General features: G+C 38.7%; 1 protein-coding gene across 1 annotated transcript in view; it reads left to right on the top strand.

Moving 5' to 3' along the window:
• Positions 1-11566: 11566 nt before the first annotated feature.
• Positions 11567-26450, top strand: part of cavin2b (caveolae associated protein 2b) — a 32278-nt gene continuing 17394 nt past the window's right edge. Inside the window, exon 1 of the mRNA XM_056459509.1 lies at positions 11567-12393. Coding sequence (XP_056315484.1) covers positions 11836-12393 — 558 coding nt within the window. The 5' untranslated portion in view covers positions 11567-11835. The remainder of the gene's footprint in view (positions 12394-26450) is intronic.

Here is a 26450-nt window from a genome sequence, read left to right as displayed (position 1 = left end):
CTGCCTGCCTGGTTAGCGCGGGCCAGCCCATCGCAATGGCTCATCCATACGACCAGACTCGGCTATGCGATTCAGTTCGCTAAACGGCCTCCCAGGTTCACGGGCGACTAGGGTCAGTCCTGCATCCGCCCCTGTCTTGCGAGAGGAGATTGCTGTCCTCCTGGCGAAGGATGCAATCGAGCCGGCCCTCTAGCCGAGATGGAGCGCGGGTTTTACAGCCCGCACTTCATCGTGCCCCCCAAAAAAAAAAAAAAAGCGGTGGGCTATGGCCAATCCTATATCTGCACATTTTGAACCGCTGCCTTCACTGGCTGCGCTCCGAAATGCTTACGCAGATGCGCATCACGCAATGCGTTCGTCCTCAGGATTGGTTTGCAGCAATAGATCTGAAGGACGCGTATTTTCATATCTCCACACTTCCACGCCACCGGCAGTTTCTGCGGTTTGCGTTTGAAGGTCGAGCGTGGCAATACAAGGTCCTCCCCTTCGGGCTCTCTCTGTCTCCGCGAGTTTTCACCAAGCTCGCGGAGGGTGCCCTCGCGCCCCTTCGGCTCGCCGGCATCCGCACGCTCAATTATTTCGATGACTGGTTGATTTTTAGCCCACTCTCGGGAGCAATTGATTATGCACAGAGACAAGGTGCTCCGGCACCTCCGCCCGTTGGGGTTTCAGGTCAACCGAGAAAAGAGCAAGCTCGCCTTCGTGCAGAGCATCTCCTTTCTCTGGTTGGAGCTGGACTCGATCACTATGGAGGCGCGCCTCTCACGAGAGCGCGCCGAGGTAATGCTGAACTGTCTGAGAGAGTTTGACAGGGAAAAAAAGTGTGTCACCGCACCCGCACCCCCTGGAAAGGACCCCTTCTTCCTACGGGCCAGTGTGCCCCTAGGTCAGGCGTCCAGGCAGGCTGTCGTTTCGGCAGATGCCTCCAGTATGGGGTGGGGGGCCGTGTGTAGCGGGCATGCTGCTGCGGACCTGTGGAGGGGAACCCAGCTGCATTGGCATATCAACTGCCTAGAGCTGTTGGCAGTGTTTCTCGCTCTGCGCCGCTTTTTACCGGTGCTGAGGGAGCAACACGTGCTGGTCAGGACGGACAGCACGGCCGCGGTAGCGTGTTCCATCCGGATGGGGGTATACGCTCCCGCTGCATGTCTCAGCTCGCTCGCCGTCTGCTCCTCTAGAGTCATACGCGGCTGAAGTCGCTGCTTGCTATTCACACCCCGGATGGGCTCAACCGTGCGGCCAACAGGCTCTCACGGCAGCTCCTTCCCCGGGAGAATGGCGACTCCACCCCGAGTCATGCGTAAGTATGCACTCCCCCCAGTGAGCCTACTCGCGCAGTTTCTGTGCAAGGTCAGGGAGGACGAGGGGCAGGTCTTGCTAGTTGCGCCCCTGGCCCAACCGGACCTGGATATCAGAACTCTCCCTCCTCGCGACGCCCCCCCTGGCGAGTCCCTTTGAGAGAGGACCTACTCTCTCAGGGACAGGGCACCATCTGGCACCCTCGCTTAGTTCTGTGGAACCTCCACGTGGGGTCCATAAGACGCGACGAGGAAGACTTAGGTAACCTACCGGTGGCGGTGGTTAATACCATCACTCAGGCTAGTGCACCCTCTACGAGGCATGCCTACGCCCTGGAGTGGAGTCTATTCACTGAGTGGTGCGCTTCTCGCCGAGAAGACATCCGATCTTGCCAGATCAGTGTTGTGCTTTCTTTCCTTCAGGACAGGTGGAGCGAAGGCTGTCGCGCTCCACACTGAGGGTTTACGTGGCCGCCATCTCCGCTCATCATGATGCGTGGATGGCGGCACCGTGGGGAGGCATAACCTCTTCATCCAGTTCCTCAGAGGTGCTAGGCGGATGTTTCCACCCCGCCCCCCTCTCATACCCTCTTGAGATCTCGCGGTAGTGCTACGAGCCTACGTGGGGATCCCTTCGAACCACTCGACTCAGTATCCTTGAGATTTCTGTCCTTGAAGACAGCTCTGCTGGTCGTGTTGGCATCGGTTAAGAGGGTTAGGTACCTGGAGGCATTTTCGGTCAGTGACTCGTGCCTAGAATTCGGGCCGGCCTACTCTCACGTTGTCCTGAGACCCCGGCCCGGCTATGTGCCCAAGGTTCCTACCACGCCGTTTAACAATCAGGTAGTGAGCCTGCAAGCGCTGCCCGCGGAGGAGGCAGACCCAGCCCTTTCATTGTTGTGTCCTGATTCGCGCTTGCGAATATATGGGGACCACACTCAGAGCCTTAGATCCTCTGACCAGCTCTTTGTCCATTACAGTGGTCGGCAGATGGGAAGTGCCGTATCTAAACAGAGGTTGGCCCACTGGATAGTGGATGCCATCTCCCTTGCCTTTGGGCCAGGGTGAGCCGTGTCCCCCGGGGGTGAGAGCGCACTCCACTACGGAGCATCGCATCCTCCTGTGCGTTAGCACGTGGCGCCTCTCTGACAGACATTTGTAGAGCTACGGGTTGGGTGACACCCAATACATTTGCAATTTTACAATCTGCGAGTGGAGCCGGTTTCCTCAAGGGTATTAGGCAACCCTTGGTGATTGAGGAAACGATTCGGTTGAGGTGTCGAAACACGCTTGCTGCGCCACTCTCCCTAACCCGGAGATACGTGCGCTTTTTCAGCTTTGTCAGTTTAGTTCCCCATTTCTTTGGCGAACCCTGCAGAGTTCCTCCGAGGCCCCCAGCACCTGACTCAGCGGAGGAGTCAGGTGTTGGCCCGTTACGTTGTCGGCATGCCCGCTGGTCAGCCCGCGTTCTGGGTATAGGTGCCTGCTATGTGTGATCCCCGCTGGCGATCCCATACGTTCACTCAGCCACGGTATAGTCCCCCCTTCTAGGGCAGGCTCGTGTCTTCCCTCCCCGCTAACCATCCTTATGCAAGGACTCCCCATCTCTGGGCTAGTCCATAGGTTGTCACCAGGTCTCCCCTCTGGGTAACAGGTGAGCTCCGCAGCGTCCTCCCTATCGGGACTGAACGCTTTCCCAACGTACTTTTGTATCAAAACCTATTTTACTGGGTTATTGCGACTCCCCGAAAAACATAACTGTTCTGAACAGGTAAGTGAGGGCCAGGGGACACGTTGGAAGACTGTGTCTCGGGGCGTTGTAGGTGCGCTCGCTCTACTGCGTGGCACACCCTTCGCCAGGGACGCAGTAAGGTTCTTTCGTTGTGGCGTTTTCCATAGATTTCCCCATAGTGGAAGTTTCCACATAGCATTGGAGTTCCCCATCCGAAGGGGAACGCTACGGTTACTAAAGTAACCCTTCGTTCCCCGAGGGGGGGAACGGAAATGCTATGTTCCTTCGCCACAACGATTGTCCCTTAGCTGTTGAGCGCGAAAGTCTCTTCAGCTAGAAAAGGATGTCGAGCATGGCACTGGCTGCGTCTTTATAGCATGACTGATTGTCATTGACGCCAGCTGTGCACGCTGACGCTGCCAACTCATTGGCATTTCATTGGCCCGTTTTTATACTCTTTCAGATGATTGGATTCTGACGAAATCCCCATAGTGGAAGTTTCCACATAGCATTGGAGTTCCCCCCCCTCGGGGAACGAAGGGTTACTTTAGTAACCGTAGCGTTATCAGGCGCCCTTATAGGTTACTTCAAAAACTAGCCGTTACTTCACTTAGCCGACAATAATACAAGTTTCTGGCACCGCAGCATCTTGCTGTCATATTTCATTTACATTGTTTGCTGATTTTATTCAACAAAACTAGAATAAGCCTAGAATTTAGTGCAAGTTTGTGCTATTTTGCCTTATAGTCAGTGCAGTAAGTGACTGTATTATCATCATCAATAAGTGTCAGAGTTCTGCCATTCCAGTCTTGTAAATTCTTGTTTTTGGTGGCAGAGTCCGGACACTAGCTCTGGCTTGTCCTGTATGTGGTGCTCGGCTTGAGTTTTCTCAGGTCGAGCACTTGTTTTCGGTCATTGCATGTCTCTGTATGGGTGCCGTCGTAACAAGTCTTGATGCGGGCACGCGGGGTCTGTGAATGTTTGGGACGCGCGCTCTTGTACTCGTGTTTGTGTTTTGTTCTGTCGGCATCGCGCTGTTTCATTCTCAGCGTCTCAATCTAGTTGATTTTGGTTGGCGCTGAGATGAAACATGCGCGTTGCATGTTTTTGTGTAATGTGTCTGTTGGTGTTGTCTTAGCACGTGGCTGTATGTTTACATTGTGGCCACGTGCTTTTGTGTGCTTCAGTGTTGTGCTCGTCTTGTCATATGAACACGTGGTTAATGAGTTCTCTCATTGGCTGCGCGTTCTAGTCTCGTTTTATGTGAGCACATGGCTTGTGTTGTCTCTTTTTGTCATGTGCTCTCCCGCTATTGTCTAGTCCCACCCTCCTTGATAATCCATTATTAGTTAATTATGTTCATCTGTTCGTGTGTTAATTTACTTTTGCTTATATTCTCCTCATGTAGAGGAGAATATGTTGTCCTGTGCCAGTTCGTCGTCTACACTCCCCTGTGTTCCTGCTCTAGTCTTGTCTCGCCCAGCCAAGCCAAGTTTTTGTCTGTTTGTGTTATAGGTATGTTTTTCCCCCTCTGGGTGGTTTTTGTTGTCCTTTTTGTTTTATTTTAATTAATAATAAATCATCTTATGTTGCATTTGAGTCCTCGCTCCCTTATCCTTCACGAACCCTGACAATAAAGTTACTTGTTGAGCACAAAAGTTCGTAACTTGCAAAATCGTAAAAAATGAAATCTTACCTATGAAATTTTATGCCACTATGCTGCTTTATTTTCTTTGTTTGCTCATTACTACACCCAAAAGTCTAGCATCTTCAGATTGGCTTTAGTCTTGACTAGTGATGTTAAATGACTTTTGTTTTGGATGCACTGTACAAATGTGGTGGCGGTATTGACGCATACTCAAGGTCCAAATGCGATAGTGTGTATATATCTATATGATAAACTGATGTACCAAAGTTCTGTTCAAGCATGCACCATTTAAAGCAAAAGACAAATACAACAGACATAATACTCTAATTTAGTGTTAAAAGACAAAAAGTACAAACGAGTTAAGACTAGATTTAAAAACAGAAAGGGTTTTGACCTGCCTAACATGGAGGGGAAAATTATTTAAAATATTTGGGGCAACCCAAAACTGCAAAAGCACAGTCCCCCTTGGTTTTAAACTGAAGCCTTTTGGAACAGCCAAAGGTCACTGATCAGCACATCTTGATGGAATGTACAAACTGGTTCTCTTGAAATAAAGACATTTTGTTTGATTTTTAATCTAATGCGATGATTCAGACTTTAAATGTAGTTGAAGCACTTTTACAGACTTCTATATTCTCATCAAAAGCACAAAAAAAGCTTTATATAACGAGTAAATTTATATCAGTGAAAGAATGTGAATCCTTATAAATAAGCCGGGCTTCTAAAGGTGATTGTCTCTCACAGTTATGAATAATCCACACCAGGGTTTTCTGTGTGTGTGCGTGTGCGTAGTGATGCATGTTTGAGGGGAGTTTGAGGTTGTAAGGAAATAAATTATTCTCATGACTTGTTGTAAGTACTGATTCCCACCTTCCTCCCACATGACAGTGCCAGGAACGCCAGGATTCCTTCTCCTCCATAGGTTTTCCAGAGCCCAGCTGTCAGCAGGGAATCTCAATAACAAGCAGAGCAGATGCTGTGCAGACAGAAGCAGCAGGGTGAGTGATTCACCGCTTCTGGGGTTAATATAAGATGTGTAGGTTCGGTCTTCAAAGACGAAAACCTGAAAAAAAAAGAGATCACTGGGGTCAAGGTTACAAAGACTGCAAAAACATGAGGGGAAAACGTAAAAGGGAGGAAAGAAAGTTATTAATAATGAAAGCAAACAGAACAAAGGCATTTTATGATCAATAATGCAGATATTGACATTACACAGAAGACTTTAAAGGGCCACTTTTTTGTGTCTGTGTACTTCATTAATGAAAATTATGAATTTTATTCATTAAAATAGATTTTAAAAATTAGATTTTGTTAACTTATTGTTCATACACTACCTGACAAAAGTCTTGTCGTCGATCCCAGTTGTAAGTGCAACAAATAATAACTTGACTTCTAGTTGATCATTCAAGATTCTCACAGATATCAGTCAAGTTTGGTGAAGAAAAAAAAAATCATAGTTTGAGGTTGCATTCAGTAAGGAGTAGAGTGGATGGCAACATCAACAGCCTGAGGTATCAAGACATTTGTGCTGCCCATTACATTACAAATCACAGGAGAGGGCAAATTCTTCAGCAGGATAGCGCTCCTTCTCATACTTTAGCCTCCACATCAAAGATTCCGAAAGCAAAGGTCAAGGTGCTCCAGGATTGACCAGCCCAGTCACCAGACATAAAAATTACTGAGCATGTCTGGGGTAAGCTGATGGAGGAGGCATTGAAGATGAATTCAAAAGAATCTTTATGAGCTCTGGGAGTCCTGCAAGAACACTTTCTTTGCCATTCCACATGACTTTATTAAGTTATTTGAGTCATTCCAGAGATGTATGGATGCAGTCCTCCAAGCTCATGGGAGTCATACACAATATTGATTATTTTTCCACTGCACCATGACTTTATATTCTATATTGCACATTAGTTATGTTAAGTGACAAGACTTTTGTCTAATCAAAGTCAGACCTTACTATCCTAATTAAATCATTAAATCAAGGAATGATCCCATTTTATTTTGGTAAAATAAGCGTAATCTAGAGGCCTTTATCTTTCATATGCACCACTTCTGATACCAAATGATCAACTAGAAGTCAAGTTAGACGACAAGACTTTTTTCAAGTAGTGTAGATGCACTTAAGTTAATTCTTTACAAATTTCGTAAAACTATGTACTGTAAACTATAAACATAATACACTGTAAAAATATTCGTAAATTAGCAAAATTTGTGTTTTTGTTTTTTCCTTTTAATTTATGCATTTAAAAATCACATTATGAGACCTCAATCTTTCTTCCAACAACTTTTAACTTTGAAAAGTTAGAAAAAGTTACTTTTATAAACAATTTTATAGTTTAACTTTAAGGTTAACTTTAAATTGTTTGGGTTGATGTATTACACTACAAAATACCTGTAATAAACTGCCATTAGGAATGCTCTGATCAGGATTTTTGCAGCTGATACGGAGTATGATTTCTTGTCATGGTCATCGGTCAATACAGAGCTTCAAGATTTATAATGCATTAAGCACATTTTCCCACTAAATATGAACCTTCAGAGAAGATCTCGCCTTACCTAACAAAATAAATTAAAGGTTGCTACATTTAATACCTTAAACATGCATCTTATAACCATTTAGGTGTGAACATGTCATGGTCAGAAGCAGCTTTACAGAAAATAATTTATTCTTTCATTTTAGATGAAAGAATGAACCACAGCGGAATTAACCACCACCAAAAATTATATAACACAGATACAAATAAAAATTTTAATAAAAAATACTAACAATGCATTTTGGAAACATTGCAAATGATGAAAGAAGAATTTAACATGTCTCAATCAGGAACAAAAAGTTTGGAGTGCATATTTGATGCGTGAGAAGTTTAAATGAACACCTATAAAATCTAATACTTTTTTACGAAAAGGAATAGGCCTATAAGCTACTGTTTATTGCAATAAGTATAGTACAAGTTATATTAATAAATATTTATGTTAAAAATAATTTTTATCTAATAATTCCAGCCAGCTTTTAGTGAACTTGCAAAAGTGTCAAAAACACAAAACTTTCAGTTGTAATATGTGAAAGGCTTAAATACATGCAAGACCATTCAAATATTTTGCTCGTCTCCAACTATTAATCGCTCAATATAGGCTATGTATAATACACAGGAGTGCAGTGTCCTCCTCTGCTTGTAAAATGCTAAACAAACACCTGCAATCAGTTCATGAGATCTGCCAGATTGGCGAGTACCGATCGAGTCATGAAATGTGATTATCCATTGGAGATTATCCATTGGCCGATCCATTGGAGCTTCCCTAACTGCCATTGCATTTTCTGTTATTTTACAGACTTATTTCTCTATATGTTATTTCAAACTACTGAAATGTCAAATAAAAGTGATTTTGTTAAACTGTAGAGTTGAATTTTCAACATCAAAAGTCGACAGAGCAGAGATCAACATCCTATAATGCAATTCACAATAATAAATAAACAGAAAACACTTGTTAATCGCAATGTAACAGACTATTTTTTTTTATAGTGTATGTACTATAAACTCTAAACACAATATGAACTGCCACAAAACTACTCAATGTGTGACTCGTACTATAGTTTGGTTTTGATTGGCTGTGCATATCGAGGTCATTCACAATTGTCCAATAATTATCAGATTATATAAATCATGCGTATCCAATTGATAAGCTTTACAGTACAGTCCATTCAGAAAAGTGCAGTTTTATTATGTGTTCATCTATTTTAAACACTTTCTGTGTTATTTGTATCTATTGGCTTGATTTTTTTTTTACATCCTAATATTCTTTCTGATGCATGAAAAAAATAAACAGTGTGAAATAGTATGTGTTCACAGCAAAATAATGACAAAGGTGCTATATGAAATCAGTACAAAAGAACTTCAAGAGTTAACTTGAGTCGATATTGAAAAAAATGCTTCACACAAAGTCAAGGTCTTCTGAAAAAAACTAATTTCAGCTTCAGGGGAAAACAAACTTTCAGATGATGTACATATACAGTGCTGTTTAAAAAAAACAAAAACAAAAAACACCAAAAATGTAGATAAAAAAAGATGTGTTAAGACAACGATGCTATTAGAAAAAACAAGAAAATGAAGATAATAGGATATAAAGTCAAGGTCAGTTTTGAGAAACCCAAATATTAAATCAATGTTTAAAAAAAACTGTGCTGTAAAACTAATAAGCAGAATCATTCAATAAAACAGCACAGTCACCTCACAGCAAGAAGGTCGCTGGTTTGAGTCCCGGCTGGGCCAGTTGGCATTTCTGTGTGAAGTTTACATGTTCTCCCTGTGATGGTGTGGGTTTCCTCCGGGTGCTTCAGTTTCCCCCACAGTCCAAAGACATGCGCTATACGTGAATTGGATAAACTTAATTTGCCATTGTTTGTGTGTGTGAGTGTGAGTGAGTGAGTGAGTGAGTGAGTGAGTGAGTGAGTGAGTGAGTGAGTGAGTGAGAGAGAGAGAGAGAGAGAGAGAGAGAGAGAGAGAGAGAGAGAGAGAGAGAGAGAGAGAGAGAGAGAGAGAGAGAGAGAGAGAGAGAGAGTTTCCAAGAACTGGGTTGCAGCTGGAAGGGCATCCGCTGCGTAAAACATATCCCAGAGTAGTTGGCGGTTCGTTCCGCTGTGGCAACTTATATCAATTAATTTTAATTTTGGTGAACAACTCTTTTAAAATTCCAATGCCGGCCACTATTTTCCACACAAAAGCTGAGTAGCTTCAGATGAGATTATTTAAAAGTTTATTCCTGAATACTTTAAGGACACACAAATACTCTTTGACTATCGCTGAATAAAAGAGGTGTTGTTGACTCCCATACGTTGACCTTGTGTCACTTCACTGTAAGAGTTTCCAAGGAAGCAGCTGTGCTATTCCAGACAATCTGGTCTTGTTTGTGTGTTGCAATTGTGATCTGATGTTGTAATTACACACTGTTTTCTCCAGGGGGCGACGAGTCATTTCTTTTAAAAAAAGTGCAATCTGAGCCATAGACCTTCAAGCCTTTTGTGAGATTCCCATGGAAAACAAGAGATCAGGATGCGATGTTCCCCGGAATGAAAACAATGGAGATAAAAGTTGATAAGGCTGAAATCTCCACCTTTCTTTAAACATAATGCTAAATGCAGAAGAACTCTTAGTGCCTCTGTCATTTTAGTGCATGTTGAACTGCAATTTGCTAATTAAGGAAATGTTTCAAAGGTATCATATTATTTACTACTGCATAAGCCTGGCACTACAAGCACACACATGTCTATGAACTGCTTTGCAGTTAGAACATCTGAAATGGACTTGTGCCAAAATTCATTGTATGCGGTGATAAAATGTTATATAATAACTCTCAAAGCATGTAAAATAACCCCAGAGTAGAGGTCGGAGGTTAAGGGGACAACGAACAGACGCTTTTCCGCTCTCAGAAGTCCATGGTTCTATAGCCATTACCCACCAAAGGAAAAAGGGGGGAAGATGACATAATGGAGACATGTACAACAATACAAAAAGCAGGAAACTGGAGCAATTAAGACATTGTGTTTGCGTGTACAAGAAGCAAACACCCAAAAAATGAGGACAAGTAGTTAGATGGAGTTCTGTGTGTGTGTGCATGTGTATGTATATGTGTATGTGTATATGTATATGTATACGTGTATGTGTATGTGTATGTGTATATATATATATACATATACATATATATACTATATATATATAATATATACATATACATATATATATATATATATATACATATATACATATATATAGATATATATATACACAATATATATAATATACATATATATATATATATATATATATATATATATATATTATATATATATATATAATATATATATATATACAATATATATACATATATATATATATACATATTTAATATATATATATTAATATATATATATTATATACATATTATATACCATATATACATATATATATATATATATACATATATATATATATATGTATATATATGTATATATATAATATATATATATATACATATACATATATATATATATATATATGTAATATATATTATAGATATATATATATATACTATATATATAATATATATACATATATATATATAAATATATATATATATACATATATATACATATATATATATATATACATATATATAATATGTGTATATATATATAAATTACAATTTTGCCAAGTTCTCATTTTATTTAAAGATTTGATGTTTTCATGCTGAAAATGACAAAGTGTTATGTTCACTCTGTTTCCCTTCATAGTGAAACTCAAACGCAGAGTTTTCCAGTTGCGCTGTTGAGTTTCGCCATGCTCCTGCTACAGCTGCAGGCAGGAAAAATGACTCCACTCACACGCCTCGGGAACTGTTTGTGTGACATTTTTTTCCAGAGCAAACTAAGTACAGCTAGAACTCTACAAAGAGCTCCTACAAAATAAACAAAGGCAAACACATTCTTGTGCATATCTACCCGAATAGAAAACTTGCTTAGCAAATCTTTGTTCAAAGGGACAAACACGCATCTTTGTTCCATCTTCCTTTCTGTATCTTTAACTCCCCCAACTTTATTTCTCTGGCAAAGATGAGCTCATTCTTCAAACATGACTCCTAATATACTATTGCTCTTTTCAATATAAACAGAACAAACCCTGGACGGCCAAAGAGAGAGAGAGAGAGGGTTAGGGGAGGTACTACATGTGGAGAGAGTTGCTCATGTTCCACCGTATACACACCCACATAGTCGCACTTGACACATGCAAACACATAACTCCCTCACCAATGGGCCGGGTTAGCTGCTATGGCAACCAAGCTCCACCCTCATAGGGTGTGGATGGGCTTTTTAAGCTGTGGGGAAGCCTCTGCGCAGCTCTTCCAATTGCACCAGAGAGGGAGGGAGAGACGGGAAAGAGTGAGAGTGTGGCTATCTTCAAAAAAAGGGGTGGGAACACTAAACCTGGAAGCTGAAAAGTTCTTCCCAAGCCTGTAAACAAGAATTAAGTTGTAAGAACGTGGAGGAGTGAAAATCAACTGGAGGAGGAACCCAACACAGCAAGACCAGATCACTTAAAAGGTGAAGAACTAAACTATTTTCCTACATAAAGTTAGACAAGACCAAATAAAACAGCTTCAGAATGGGAGAAGATGCAGTACAGGCAGAGAGGAGCAGCATGGTGAGCACGCATGAGAACCAGGAGCTGGTGGTGCCAAGCCCCAGCCCTACTCAGTCTTCACCCACCCATAGCCTCTCCCAGTTGGGCACTGGTGCTATCAACGCATCTGCCGGAGAACCCAGCAGTCCTGGACCTTTGGCTGGAGGCACCACGGGCACTCTCCCCAGAGATGGAGCTTCGCCCACAGGTCAAGTGAATGCCATCACTGTCCTGACGCTTCTAGATAAGTTGGTGAACATGCTGGATACAGTGCAAGAGAACCAGCATAAGATGGAGATGAGACAGGTCGAGATAGAGGGGGCCGTGAGGGGCATCCAGAACGACATGACCAAGCTCTCCAAGAGTCACACTTCCACCTCCAACACGGTCAGCAAGCTCCTGGAGAAGAGCCGTAAAGTCAGTGTCCACATGAAGGAGGTCAAGGACAAGATGGATAGGCAGGCCGTCCAGGTGAAGAAATTGGAAGCCAACCACGCTCACCTGATCAAGAGGAACAACTTTAAAGTGCTCATCTTCCAGGTAAACGTCCAGTGTGTGGTGTTCTGGTTTTAGTGATTTACAAGGACAGAATTTTGTATGACGGCATGGGTATGACCTAGGTATTTCAACATTTAGGTGATTTATGAAGACATGCCTCATATCCTTAACACTTAAAAATTATACTTACCGGGGTCAAGATTTGCCACAAGTTTCCTGTAAGGGTTGGGTTAGAGGTAGGAGTGGTGTAGGGCCTTATAATAAGCAGTTTTTACAGTATAAAACATATTATGCCTATAGAGAGTCCTTGTAAACTAGCAATAACAACATGTGTGTGTGGTAGTGGGGAGAGGCTAGGGGGCTCTAAGCAATGGGCATTGTGAGCTGCTCAGGTGAGGACTCTGAATGATTGCATTGTGTGTGTGTTCACTGCTGCATGTCGATGTCGCTGAACCAAGTTTACCTGTCTACAACTCTGTTAAAAATAAGGAATATTACCGTCTTACACATAAGTAGAATTGCCATTTGACTTCATTATCTCAAAGAATGGATCACAAGACTCCCTAAGGGTGGGTCCATTTATGAAGCATGGTAGAAGGGTCAGAGTTCAGAGTGTAAAGATGAATGCAATGGTTAAGGGGGTGTGATGTCACTTAAGGTCATTCTGGGGTGTGGCAGAATGGAAGCAAGAATTACGTGGTTGCCTATTATCTCTAATGACTATTCCTCTGGGGGTTTACAGGGACTGCCAAACCTAGTCCCACCAATGCCTTTATTTGTGAACATTAGAACACCTGCAAGGAGAACTCCATGGAAGTCCTTGCAAATTCTGTACTCAGAAGTATTAACCTCTTGAACGCCCAGCTAGAATTTCAGCCACAGCTATCTTTCAGAGAAAAAGAAGCAACAGGAGCTCAAAACTAAGAGAGAGCTAGAGAGCTCCAGAGAGATTCAATAGGGGAGGCTTGTTTTGAAGCTTTGCCAAAAGCTATTATTTAAAGCACAATAGCCTTGAATAGAAGGTGTGTCCAGAGATCAGCTACAGTGCAGTGTAATGTGTATCCTGTTGTCAGAAGAACCATGCTGAAATGTGCTATGCTACACTGGCTAGTTGCTGTTTACTGCAAGACCTGCAATCAAGCGAATGACTCAGTGATTCCAAACTCAGCGAGAGCGCTTCCATTCCTCTTTTCCCAGCTGTGTGGTTACACATGATGTAGAGAACAAGGGATAGTCTAGTAAAACCCATTTTCAGAAGGTCATCTTTCCATCTCTGTGTGAAGTGCATGTATAAAATAAGATGGAAGGTAAATTTTCTTTGATGAACTAGCGCCCTCAACTTTTACACAACAGTGAGTGCACTCTTTCTGAGAACAGTTTCTGCAGTTGCCCTCAAAGACAGAGTGCTGTTTGTTAATGCGGGCCAAAAAATGTTGTGTATGTTGCTATGGCACCCATTTATTTTCACTGAAAACCAATTGCCGAATATGATAGCTTTCCCCCTTTGTCCCAATTATTTCAGGCTTGTTACTTGGAGGATTTGATTTGCGTCTTTTTATTTTCTAAGCATCTGTAAAGCAGCCCAGACATGTCTGGTCAGGGTTTAAGGGGAATGTGCTTAATCCAGCAAAGGGGTTCCTGTGGTCTTCAGGTCTGTCCTATGTCTAGGGTGGGACTGCAATGGGCAAGCAGGCAAACACATCATGATTTTGCCAAGTACAACGCCATCGTGGAACATCATTTTTGTTCGAAATTGTAATCCAAACCTATTCCCTACCCCTAAATCCAACTATAACTGTAAATTATTCCCAAAATCAGAGTGGAATAAGAGTTGGATAACAATCATTTAGAAGTTCCTAACCGTAAGCCTAAACTTAACATTAACTGTAAACATATCCCTTTATTTTGATTGGAAATATTGTACAAGGATCAACAGATCCAAGGAACATGTCCTAATTGGTAAAATCAGGTTGGCATGCAGGCAAATGGTCTCTAGAGCTTTTCCAGGTTAAAATAGTTATTTATAGTAAAATAATATAGTGTTTTTCAACTATACTATATTAAAGTGCATTATACTGTATGTACTGTAGTACTTGCAACTCTCTGGAGGATAAATAAATGCTGGAGGATACTGCAGTATTAACTATAGTGAACTGATAAATTGTGCTACTGTAGTATACTTTCGTTTTCTACCACTACGGTTAATTTTACTACAATAGGAGTATATGCACAGCTAGTGTTTCTTCCCAAACCGATATACTTCCGGTGAACGTACCACGTCCATTTTTAAAAGTTTTATACTGTTTCTTTTACAGCATCGATGTTGTAATGTAATGAAACTATAATGAGCTAAATAGACTTCAGCATTCATTTAGCTGTAGAAGCATACAGTAAACAGAGATAAAAACCGTTTACATGCATGCCCATCAGGAGCAGCAGGCGAGCGCAGAAACACCATTGAAGATACTGGAGTAAAATAAATGTTCATATTTTAAATACATGGTGTCAGAAAATGCAATTTAATGCAGTGCTTCTTGTACATTCTGAGACCCACTTCATATCGTATATCAATCAGGTAGTGAAGATCGTTGATTTTGAAAGAAAACAAAGCTTAAACGTGCCAATTTTGAAACTGCATATAGTTCACCGGAAGCGCTTGACCCACGTTACTGCAAAATTAAAAAGTCCTTCTGCATATTCCCTTTAGACCAGAGTTTCTGCAGTAAAAACTAAAGTATTGGGTTATTTGTTTACATTACTACTCAGTTAATATAGTTAGGTTAAAAATACACCAACATATAACCCAACTATAGATTATTATAGCAGCCAGTATATATAATTTAACACAATGCATTGGGTTATTTTGATTAAATGTAATTTTTTGTCCATTCTAGTATTACTATTGCGACTATTACTAGTACTACTATTAATTTTATAATTATGACTGTGTAAATAAACAATATGCAGTTTTCCAAAATTTTAAAAATGCTTTATTTCCATTACATTTTAATTTCCAGACACTTAAGCGTTTTTATTTGCTTAAAACAGATCGGCTATGAAGCGTGCATTTGTATCATCAATATTTAAAAGTTCTGGAACAACAGATATAAAAAACACGACACGGAGAGGTAACTTGATAAAAAAAAAAAAATTAAAAAATAACTACACTATTATTGCGTTAGAGCTTAAATAAACTTTATAAAATGTAAATACAACATTACGTAAGCATATTAAAACCACTGTTCTGTGTCAGTTCACAGAACAAATCAATTGACTGTTGAAATTCTAATTTTTTAACCCAACTGGTTGAGCTATTAATAAATAACCCAATAAAGGTTAAAATGACCCAACAAAGCACCAAATATTCTTAATTCAACCATTGGGTTGAATAAATAACTGGATGTTTTTTTAGAGTGTATAGTTGTTGTGTTACAATAGCAACTATAGAATAACCAAAACAGATTAATTGAAATACTCTACGATTGTAAGGCTCAACAAAACACTACAGTCGTGATTCCCAACCCTGTTCCTGGAGGCACACCAACAGTACATATTTTGGATGTCACTACAGTATTTACGATAAATTACTACAGTATTTTCAAGTGGGTTTACTTTCCATCAGACATGCCTGACCTCTACAAACGTTCTCAGATAATCTTTGGCTTATTTAATCTTCCTTCATAAAACTCCCTTCCGCCATCCCCTGGAGTTGTCTGGATTATTTCTTGGGAACGATAGGATCTGAGCAGACTGCAACAATCCTCAGATCATTAAACAGACACGACTTTAGCAAGGAGAATCCTTTTTAAATCAGCTCTCCTAAATTAAGAGTCCACTACTAAAATACCTTGACAAAGACTTGTGGTTTCCTAAGTCCACAAAAGGTCTCTTTGTCTTTTGACATTCTCAGTTTTATTTCCCCATCTCCATAGCTACATTCAGGTGTTCACCACACCCTCTCTGCCTACATTTTCCACTTTTATCTTCCTCTGCTGCTTTCAGATTGGGGTGTTTGGCTCCCCCCAGGCAGACTACAGGCGGGAGAGAAAGAGTGAGAGAATGCTGTTCTTGCATAAGCAGAAACTCTGGCTCAAACCCTCACATTCCAGAAGTGGAGTGAGTCTCTCCCACTTTCAAAATGATATAAATAGGCCAGTAACTGCAATTGATTAGAGCGCCATGAGACATGAAGCAAGACACTGGTCACCATAAAAGAGAAAAGAGGGACAGAGCTTGTTAGCTTATAATGAGACTTCCTGGATTAAGCCAAACATCATTCCATTTGCGATTCGTGAGCATGATGCAACTTCTCAATGAACACATTTAACTAATTCTCCCTGTGTTTCTCAAAACTTAGCATATGGGTTGAGTTATAGTTGCAAACACATCCAAGTTCTCATTACTATCAGTGCACAATGCTTCAATTTTTTTCATACTGGGAGCCAGATCTGGAATAGAAAAGCACAAGATGGAATATTTTTACAACTAGCCCTTCACTATCACCTAATAAGGCTATCTGTGCCTCTCCAGAGAGAGAGAGAGAGAGAGAGAGGGAGGGAGGGAGGGAGAGCGAAGGGGGTGAAAAGTGTGAGTGCAAGAAAGCCTGTAGGCAAAGAGAGGGGAGACAAGAGTGTTTGTTTTCCATTGTCCATCAAAAAGACATTATCTCTATTCAAACCAAGCTTACTTTTGCAGTTCCCACTGGTGCAGTGGGTAAAAGATGTAAATGAGACCAAATAAGAAAAGGGCTTCATTGCAATATAGTTATGCAGGAAAGAAATCGTAACTCAGAAGAAAAATTCAGCATCATTTCTCTCATGATTTCACTAAGGGGTTTTATAATAGGGTTTTTTCTATTTACAGGTAAATAACATCTGTTGTAAACATGATTTGACTTTTGGTTTTAATCTACAACACAGGCTAAATCAGACACATTTGCATGTTACAAGATGTAGATGATTCTAATAGGTCACTAGATAAAAACATTTGGGCTGCGAGTTTACACATTTAATGTTGTCAAGTTATGTTTATCACCAACCTTATTTTAACTGAAGGAAAATAACTTACTCTACTGAACATCTACAACAGAGCAGCTATGAGATATTTCCAATGTGCAAATTACACAAATTCATCTTACTGCATGCTTGTATATATCTAACAGAAAAATTATAGGAACACTCCACCTTTTTTGAAAATACTTTGCTGTCATACCATGGCTGCAGTAGATGCAATGTCATTACGCAGAGCCTGAAAATTGGCTGACTTTCATCAATATATCCAACGTAACCACCTGGAGACATCTATGAGAGACAATTGAGAGCATTTTTACTATGGTGCAGATAATGAAGTGTATCTTTATGAACTGAAATACATGGAAGTTGTAATATATTTGCCCCTACTGCAGCCATGGTATGGCAGCAAAGTTGCCAGAATGAGAGTAGTTCCTATTAGGGCTGCACAATATATCGTTTCAGCAACAATAACGTAATGTGCGCAATGGTGACGTCGCAGGATCTGCAATGTTGAGTTAATATTATAGTTTTCCAGGAATCACAATTCCAAAGCGTAACCATAACAGAGTAAAAAATGATCCCTTGCATGTGTTTTTAAGGCCTGTGTTAGTGTGAGCATATCAGGAAAGTTTGAAGCATTCATGCACAAGAAATATTAGAGTTTGTAACTTTAATAAAGGTTAAATTTATGGAATTATTAATAAGATAAAGATTATTTATTGCTTTCATTTTATTATTTAATTTCTGTGGCTGAATACTATTAAGACTCCCGAGAAAATTGTAAAGCGCTTTTTTCACATGTATCTTTGATCCATTGTATTCATCAATGCTTGAAAAGTTTAACAATTTTTATGCAAATTATTTAATCCTAATCAAACTAAATTGAATTATTTCCAAATAGCCATTTATATCGAAATAAATATTGCATAAAAACAAAATACCGCAATGTTACATTTTCGTGAAGTCCTAGTTCCTATAGCCATCTCAGTTTAGAAAATAGCAATATTTCATTTCTCTTGGTACACAATGTAACCACAGAAGAGTCGAGCTTTAATAAGAAAATTGTCAAAACTCTGGTAATTTGAGAGAGATGCTAATGGTCTAATCCAATTCAATGATCTATGCTAAGCTAAAAGTGCTCCTGTCAGATCCGGAGACCAGATGAATGGATTAAAAAACATGGTGAAGCTCAACTCTTCAACTTTAGGGCCGTTGCAATAGGAGCCTGTTTAAAAAAAAAAAAAAGCTACAAATGTGCAAAATAGACCTTAAAAACTGAAATACCATGCAATCAAAATACAGAAAACAGTATAAACAAACTAATGAACCAACTGCAAAAACCTTAACCAAGTTCATATTTATGTTAAAAGTAAAAACACAGTGGGGTTATAACAATACTATAAAGCCTTTTGGGCTGTGAGGACATGGCATGTTGACATTAACATTTCTTTACAGAGCAAACATCAAACGGTTGGTCGTTAAAAAGAACGATCTACTTTCTAAATATGGAATGTGTGAATATTGCAGTCACCAACAACTGTTACAGAATTCAATTCACCGTACTGTATATCTGGCCTTACTGATAGAGTCTATCATAGACTTTTGGTGAGGACAGACAGATATATGACTGTAAATATACATTGATTTATTGACACGCTGAATATAACAGAACATTAGAACTCTTGAAGCAAATACGTATACCTTATGGAAATGTGGCCTCAGGGTTCATTTCACTGTACAGGGTTAAATACTAGATGCTCATGTGAAATGTTACATGAAAGGGACTGAAAATGCTTTTGCACATGGGACCATTACAGTTTCTAGGGCTGGGTTTTGATACAGAGTTCCTGATTCAATTTACAAGTCCTCTATACAATTTAAATTTGCACTTCTATTAATGGGGTTAATCAGGTTACTATGATCAAACTGTGTTTCTGATCCATGAAAAATACTAAATAAAATAATAAAAACATTATATAAAACATTTTTACAATTTCAGACTCAACTATTACATTTAGTGAAAAGGTATTACTTGTGTTAAATATATGAAAACATTTTTGTAAACCAATTCTTAGTGTAGCATTCATTGTCCATCAAAATATGTAACCTATTTGTACTCATCTGACAGCTGTCTAATATACAGTACTGCCTGCAGGTGTTCACTCCCTTTTCTTCAACAGCCACAATAAAATCAAATGAAATGCAAGCAAATCATGTAAATCCATATTTGACAATCAAATCAAAATTGAGCACAAGCATATGTTACTGAGCACACTAAAAGAATAAAGGGATAGTTCACCCAAAAATGAACATTTATTCACTATTTACTCACCCTCAAGTAATTCCAAACCTTTATGAGTTTCTTTCTTCTGCTGAACCTTAAAGAAGATAGGTTGAAGAAAGCTGAAAACCTGTAACTCAAGGTTTCTACAGGTTTCAATAAGTTAAATGTAAGACTTTAAGATCTTACACCAATATGAATGAACTATGAAATATGACTTACACACGGCTAAACGCTAAAGGAACTTTTCTAATGGCCATGTAAAATATTTAAATAACTATTAAAAACAAATGTTTTTGTAAGGAAGTTACATTATTAAATAATCTTTTTATAAAACTTTTATTAAGATGTAATGTTAGAGATTGAACGGTTGTTGGCCTGATTGGGTAGCTTTACATGGACAGGGGAAAATTAAGACCTGTTTGAAATGATTTAAGGCCTACGCACAACATTTTAAGACCCTGCAGATATAATGGTAACCACTGACTTCCATAGTACGAAAAACAAAAAGTCATCAAGAATGCTTCTCACACAAAAACTTTACTTGGATGGGTCGTCCAGGTATATTAACAGCTGCCCAAGTATATTTGATGAAAGTTTTGTTTTTTTGTACTAATATTATCATCCTTTTACACTTTTTTTGTATCTGCCAAAGATAACCAAACATCCGCTTTTGATTAACCAGTGGAAAATCTTATCTCTAATATAATTTACACATTTCGTACTGCTCATTGTGTGTGCGCGAGAATGGTCAACAACACTTCCTCAGAGAGTCTCACCTGCTCTGCAGAGACCCAAAGAGATGTTTCTAAAATGTCCTGGAGTCAACTTTTGCTTTTACTTTCTAAAGTTATAGCGTTTTTGCATTAAACTGCGGTCACGCTCGAGTTTGAGCTTGCAAAATTCCGTTGTACGGTGCTGCGAAAAGGGGCGGGATTAAACAAGATGATTAGACATTTAAAAAAGCGAGCGATTGGTCCATATTTTACATTTCTGTTCAGAGAGGTCATATTTTGATTTCCAATTGGTCTCATGCAGTGACGTGATGCGATTTCGCAGGTCAGAGTTCACCAAGCTTAAACTTTGCAACGCAGCGAACTACTGTTGTGTCTTAATTGGATTTGAAGTTAACGAGAATTATTTATATTATTTATTAAATTTCCCATTTACTGTATTTCATTAACCTCTACCCCCACCCCAACCCTAAACCTGACCAACAGTCACAGTAATGTAAAATATGAATTATTGTTATACATTTTACAGATATGTCTGTTTTCATTCATTTTTCCTGTAAATTTATTTCTCATTTGCAGCATATGTTATTTATTTGATGATGTTAATATATTATATTTTTTTCGTCGTTTTTTTTTTTTATTAGCGGGTTATAAAAATCGCACCAAAACATATTAAAAAGTAAGTGAATGATAACAGAGCAAACTTTTCTGTAACCGTAGTAGTGCTGTGCGTTATTTGTTTAACCCTTTAAGGTGACATGCTGACTGACTGACTGACAGGTGCGTGATTTGTGAGGCTAGCAAACATGACATAGCTTTCAGTTAAGATGAACACGGTTTCCATAATTATACTTTATTTATAGATAAATGTCTATGGTTCTGCATACAATGACTTTATCTTGATGGAGTTTATGGCCGTTTCACTTTACTTCAGGATGCATCAATGGAGTTCTGTAGGTCTACTGGAGACATTCAGAAATATTCCTAGCAAATTTAAATAAATGTTTGAGAAATACTCGTTCCAAAAACGCACTAAATCACACTTCAGCAGCATTTATTTCAGAGCGCACCGGAAAATCTGCACTTGAGCAGCGTATATTTGAGGGCGTGCAAGAAGTTTTATGCAGGAACACAGGAAATCAGCATTGCTTTGCATGCTCGTATTACATAAATGCAATCTCCACTTGTAATACTGCGCTTACAACATTTCTCATTGAAATAATGCCATAAGCAGTTGGTAGATCTGTAAAAGGCCTGCTGCCACAGCTGGAAAAAATCCTAGAGGAAACACTGGTATATGCAGCTTTCTTTCAAATACTGGCAATATATTGTGTTCAACAGAAGAATTAAAAGTCTAAAATGGTTTGGAACAAATGAGAGTAAACGCTGACAGAATTTTCTGTTGCTTCGTGAACTATCCTGTGAAGTGCTTTGAATTCGATGTTTGATGTAATCTCAACCAAAAAAGGAAGAGAGGGTGGGACAGTGTAGCTCCTCCCATTTTTTAAAAGAACAGCCAATAGCATTTTGTTTTTATCACCGCTCTGCCAGTGGGAGTGTTTGAGCTCAAGTGCATCAAATAAAAAGCAAGTGAGAAGGGGCGGGAAATATCAGATACTAGCTAAATAACATTTGATTGGTTATTATTTGATGAGAAACTGAAATATAAGGTGACGGGGAAAAAAAACGTTAATCCATATAGGCGGAGGTGACAAACTACAAGATTTACATATTTATAACAGTTTTTATATCTTCTAAATGTGAATTTTGTCACTATTTTAGAGCACACTGGAATATAGATATCCTTAAAGCTAACAATCCTGATACTAACATCTAAAAAAACTTCAATTTAATTTCATGGGACCATTAAAGACGATGTAGGATGTGATGCAATATATTCTGATCAGTATAGTATGTCTAAAGGTTTAATGCTGGTCCTTCCTGAGCTGGACATACACTGTCATTATCTACAAAAACAGACATCCTTTTGCACTACAGTTATGAATGCTGACAGAACCCTGGCTCTTTGGTGCTATCAAAATACACAGTCACACACACTGAAGGGACAAAAGCTGTTATTGTGTGTGTCCCGTGACAGGGAGCAATGCCAGCACAGAGAAAAAAAACCATACACACTCACAATGCCATGGGAACTCATAGGACATACACACACACTGGGAAAACCGGCCTGGAACAGTAGGCAGACTGCACATCAATTACAAAGCAAGCTGCAATAAAAGCTTGCCCTTTCACACCGATTTACATCAACCTCTTCTTTCAGAAGGGAGGTTAAGTAATAAATCACTTCAGGGTCCTGATCACCCTGTTGCAGTTTATTTTGCAATAACGACTCGCTGTCACCGACTGCACATTATTCCACGTATTACTGCGACTATTTAAACAGAAATAAATTTAGGCAATAATGGGCAGAAATAAATTATTTTTGTATGTTAAAGAATGAATTATTGCAGAGAGCTATTTAATAAGACGTGGATTTAAAAACAAATTCTGAAACAAACATAAAGGCTGGAGTTACAACCCCATAATCAGGGACCGACAGAATCTGCTGACATTTTTTGCCATTTCGTCACAAATTTTGTAAATAATAAATAAATAAATAAATAAATAAATAAATAATAACAATAATAAATAAATAATAAAAAAATATTTACTTATGCAAAATAATTTTGGGCGTAATTAAAAACTCAAAACGTAATTAAAAACGTTAAACATAGTTAAAAAGTTATTTTTTCTATTTCAAGGTTTACAATGCAAATCCAATTAGATTCACTTGTTTGGTAAACAAAACATTTATTAAAAGAAAATATTTCTTTAGAATCTTATTTTGAAAATTAATTATACATATTTTGCTATTTCTGCACAAAATTTTGTAAGAAGAAGAAAAATAAAATAAATAAAAGATGACAAATAAATAAATAAATATATATTTTAAAAATAAATATTTTTTTTTTAAACCAGCAGATTTATGTAGAATTATTTAAGGTAAATAGTAACCTATAACGTATAACATGAAAAAAACAATAACTTTCTTTTATCTTTTATTTAAAATAAAATCTTTTATTTAAGGTTTATAATGCAAATCCAATTAGACGCACTTGTTTGGTAAACAAAACAAGTCTCTCATATAATATATCTACTAAAAGACAGAAAACATTTCTTTATAAACTTATTTTGAAAATTAATTATATAATTATTTTTGCCATTTCTGCACAAAATTTTGTAAGAAGAAAAATAATATAAAATAGTTTTTTTTAATTAATAAAAAAAAACTGCAGATTTTTGTAGAATGATTTTAGGCGAATAGTAACTAAAAATGTAAAACATGAAATAAAAGAAAATTTTAAAAACTTTCTCTTCTAATTGGAATTGCATTGTAAACCCTAAATAAATGCACTTGTTTAATAAACTAAACAAGTATCTCATATAATCTATCTACTAAAAGCCATGAGTTAAACGATTAGTTCACTCAAAAATTAATTCTGTTATAATTACTAATTACTCTCCCTCATGTCATTCCAATCTTTAGAGACATATTAAAATGAAAACCGAGAGCTCTCTCATCCTCCATACAATATAAAAAAAGAAATATGAATTCCACATAATTCATTCATGTTGTCCCAATACAAATCTCAAGAATTGCGTTGTTTACTCTTATTTTAAATATGTAGTTTGAACAAGTAGCACAAATACATTTTTTGAGTGTAGACATCAACGACCACAAGATGTGGTTCATCATACAAAGTTCCAAGAACACTTGTGCAGCAAAAAAAAAAACACCACAACAACTGTAAAATGTAAAATGTTTGCCTGTATCTTCTCTCCTAGGTCAGGTCAGGGTGTATATTAATATGCCATTAGAGTCAGCAACGCAACACGAATGCATCTTTTGCCCTATAGTAATCTCACACCCTGATCAGATGGGGAAGTCATTTACAGTATTTCTTTTGGCGCTCAAGTGTTTTTATTGCCTTGTATAATTACAGTTAAACCACTGATGTCACATAGAATGTTTTAACAACGTTTTTGGTTGCTTTTACACTCTCAGAAATAAAGGTACGCGAGCTGTCACTGGAGTGGTACCTTTTCAAAAGGTACAAATTTGTACCTAAAAGGTCCATATTAATACCTCAAGGGTACATACCAGTACCTTAAGAGTACAAGTGTTCCTCTCAAAAATTTTAGGTACTTCTATATACTTTTGAGGTACCAATATGGACCCTTTAAGTACAAATGTTTTGAAAAGGTACCACCCCAGTGACAGATCGCTTACCTTTTTTCTGAGAGTGTATGGACTTTTAAAGTCTTGTGACTGTTGCTGTTTATGGAGGATGAGAGCTCTGGGATTTCATCTAAAATATCTTTACTAGTGTTCTGAAGATGAACGACAACATGAGTGAGTGATTAATACCAGAATTTAGATTTTTGGTTGAACTAATCCTTTAAATGATAAATGATAACAACTTCAATGATTTAAATAAGAGCGAGTAGCTTTTTACCATTATGGGCTGGTTGTTTACACACATTGTGGACAGGAGGGTGTTCAAACATCATGCAAAAAAGTCAATTTTGCATAATAGGTCCCCTTTATGGCAGCGGGATCAAGCTGAACCTAATGAAAACTGAACACTCTACAGCAAAACGTGAAGTAAATCTCATTATACAGGAATAATGGTTCAGCAACTTCTTGCACTTAACTAAGTAACAAAACAGGTCACTCTACTGTAGCAATGTCAAAACAAATAATTGTAACAATGGTGAGAAGCATGTTAACAAGTTTACAGAGGTTTGCTTCTGTCATGTAAACATCCTAATCTGTGTAATTATTTTCTGTGATCAGTGGAAATAATCAGGCAGTTGGTGTACATGTAAATGTGGCCATTGTCGCTGAAGTGTTTTTTTTTTTAGAAAGGGAAGCCCTCTTCCGCTCAGCTCTCCCACCCTGTCCTGCTCCTTGTATTTTGTTCCGCCTGACTTCTTACACACGAAGACATGCGCACACACACACAAATTTGTTACTAGCTACAGTACAGGTAACCATTAAAGGGACACTTCGCCCAAAAATGAAAATTCTGTCATGATTTACTCAACCTTTATGAAAACTGATTTGATTTCAAAACCTCTTTGATTTTCTTTCTTCTGTTATCTTCACACATCCTGAGGAATGCTAGGAATAAGCACTGTTGACCTCCATAGTATTTTCTTTTTGTTCCTATATAGATGTCATTGTTTTTTTCCAACATTCCTCAGAATATCTTGTTTTTCAACCCAGGTGTATTCTGAAAACGTACCCCTATATACATTTCTGGAGAGTGCCAAAAACCAGGAGCTACGTTTTTTGCAGTTTTTGTTTTCGCAAATCCACCTCAACCTGATTCAGTTACAAGGTTGTCTGTGTAACATAATGTGAAATATTTACAATAATATGACATTGTTTTGCTACCTGAAATAGTCTCATTACTTAAAAAAAACTAAAAACTATATTATACAGCAAAAACACCCCATCCAGAAATCTGATATTTGGCCATTAATATACATATAAAAATCACAGCTAATATATCTGAACATATTGTGCATATTAGTAATGCAACACTGGCTCATTGAGGATTTGTACCCCTGTCTACTTTCCTGGAGAGCGTAAATTATATAGCAAGAGGTACGCCTGGCTGCATTTCGTCCTTAAAATGAACGCTACGGTGTGGTATGACGTTCCTTTTAGCGATACCAGCTGACCACTTACCACCATGTAGATGGCTTTTCCGGTGTTACCAGTTTGCCCAGTGGTTCGCTGGGTATGTAACCGGACTTGAGACGCAGAGCGGAGTAGTCCGCGACGATGGGGTTTGAGTCTGGCGAAAAATGGTTCCAGAAACTAGGTAAAATAAATGCAAAAAAAATATATAAGGTAAATAAACAACAGGCTGAAAAAGTGGTGAAATCATGTGGCTGTGACGACTTTTCTTGTTTTAGATTGCTTTTGAAAACATTATCGGTTGGGTTTAGGGAAGAGGCTGGGTGGGTCAGTCCGTCGACAGCAAGCTGGCCTAGTCTTCT

The sequence above is a fragment of the Danio aesculapii genome, chromosome 6 (assembly GCF_903798145.1).
Source record: "Danio aesculapii chromosome 6, fDanAes4.1, whole genome shotgun sequence".
In the NCBI taxonomy this organism is placed as follows: domain Eukaryota; kingdom Metazoa; phylum Chordata; class Actinopteri; order Cypriniformes; family Danionidae; genus Danio; species Danio aesculapii.
This window is presented reverse-complemented; position numbering and strand designations above follow the sequence as displayed.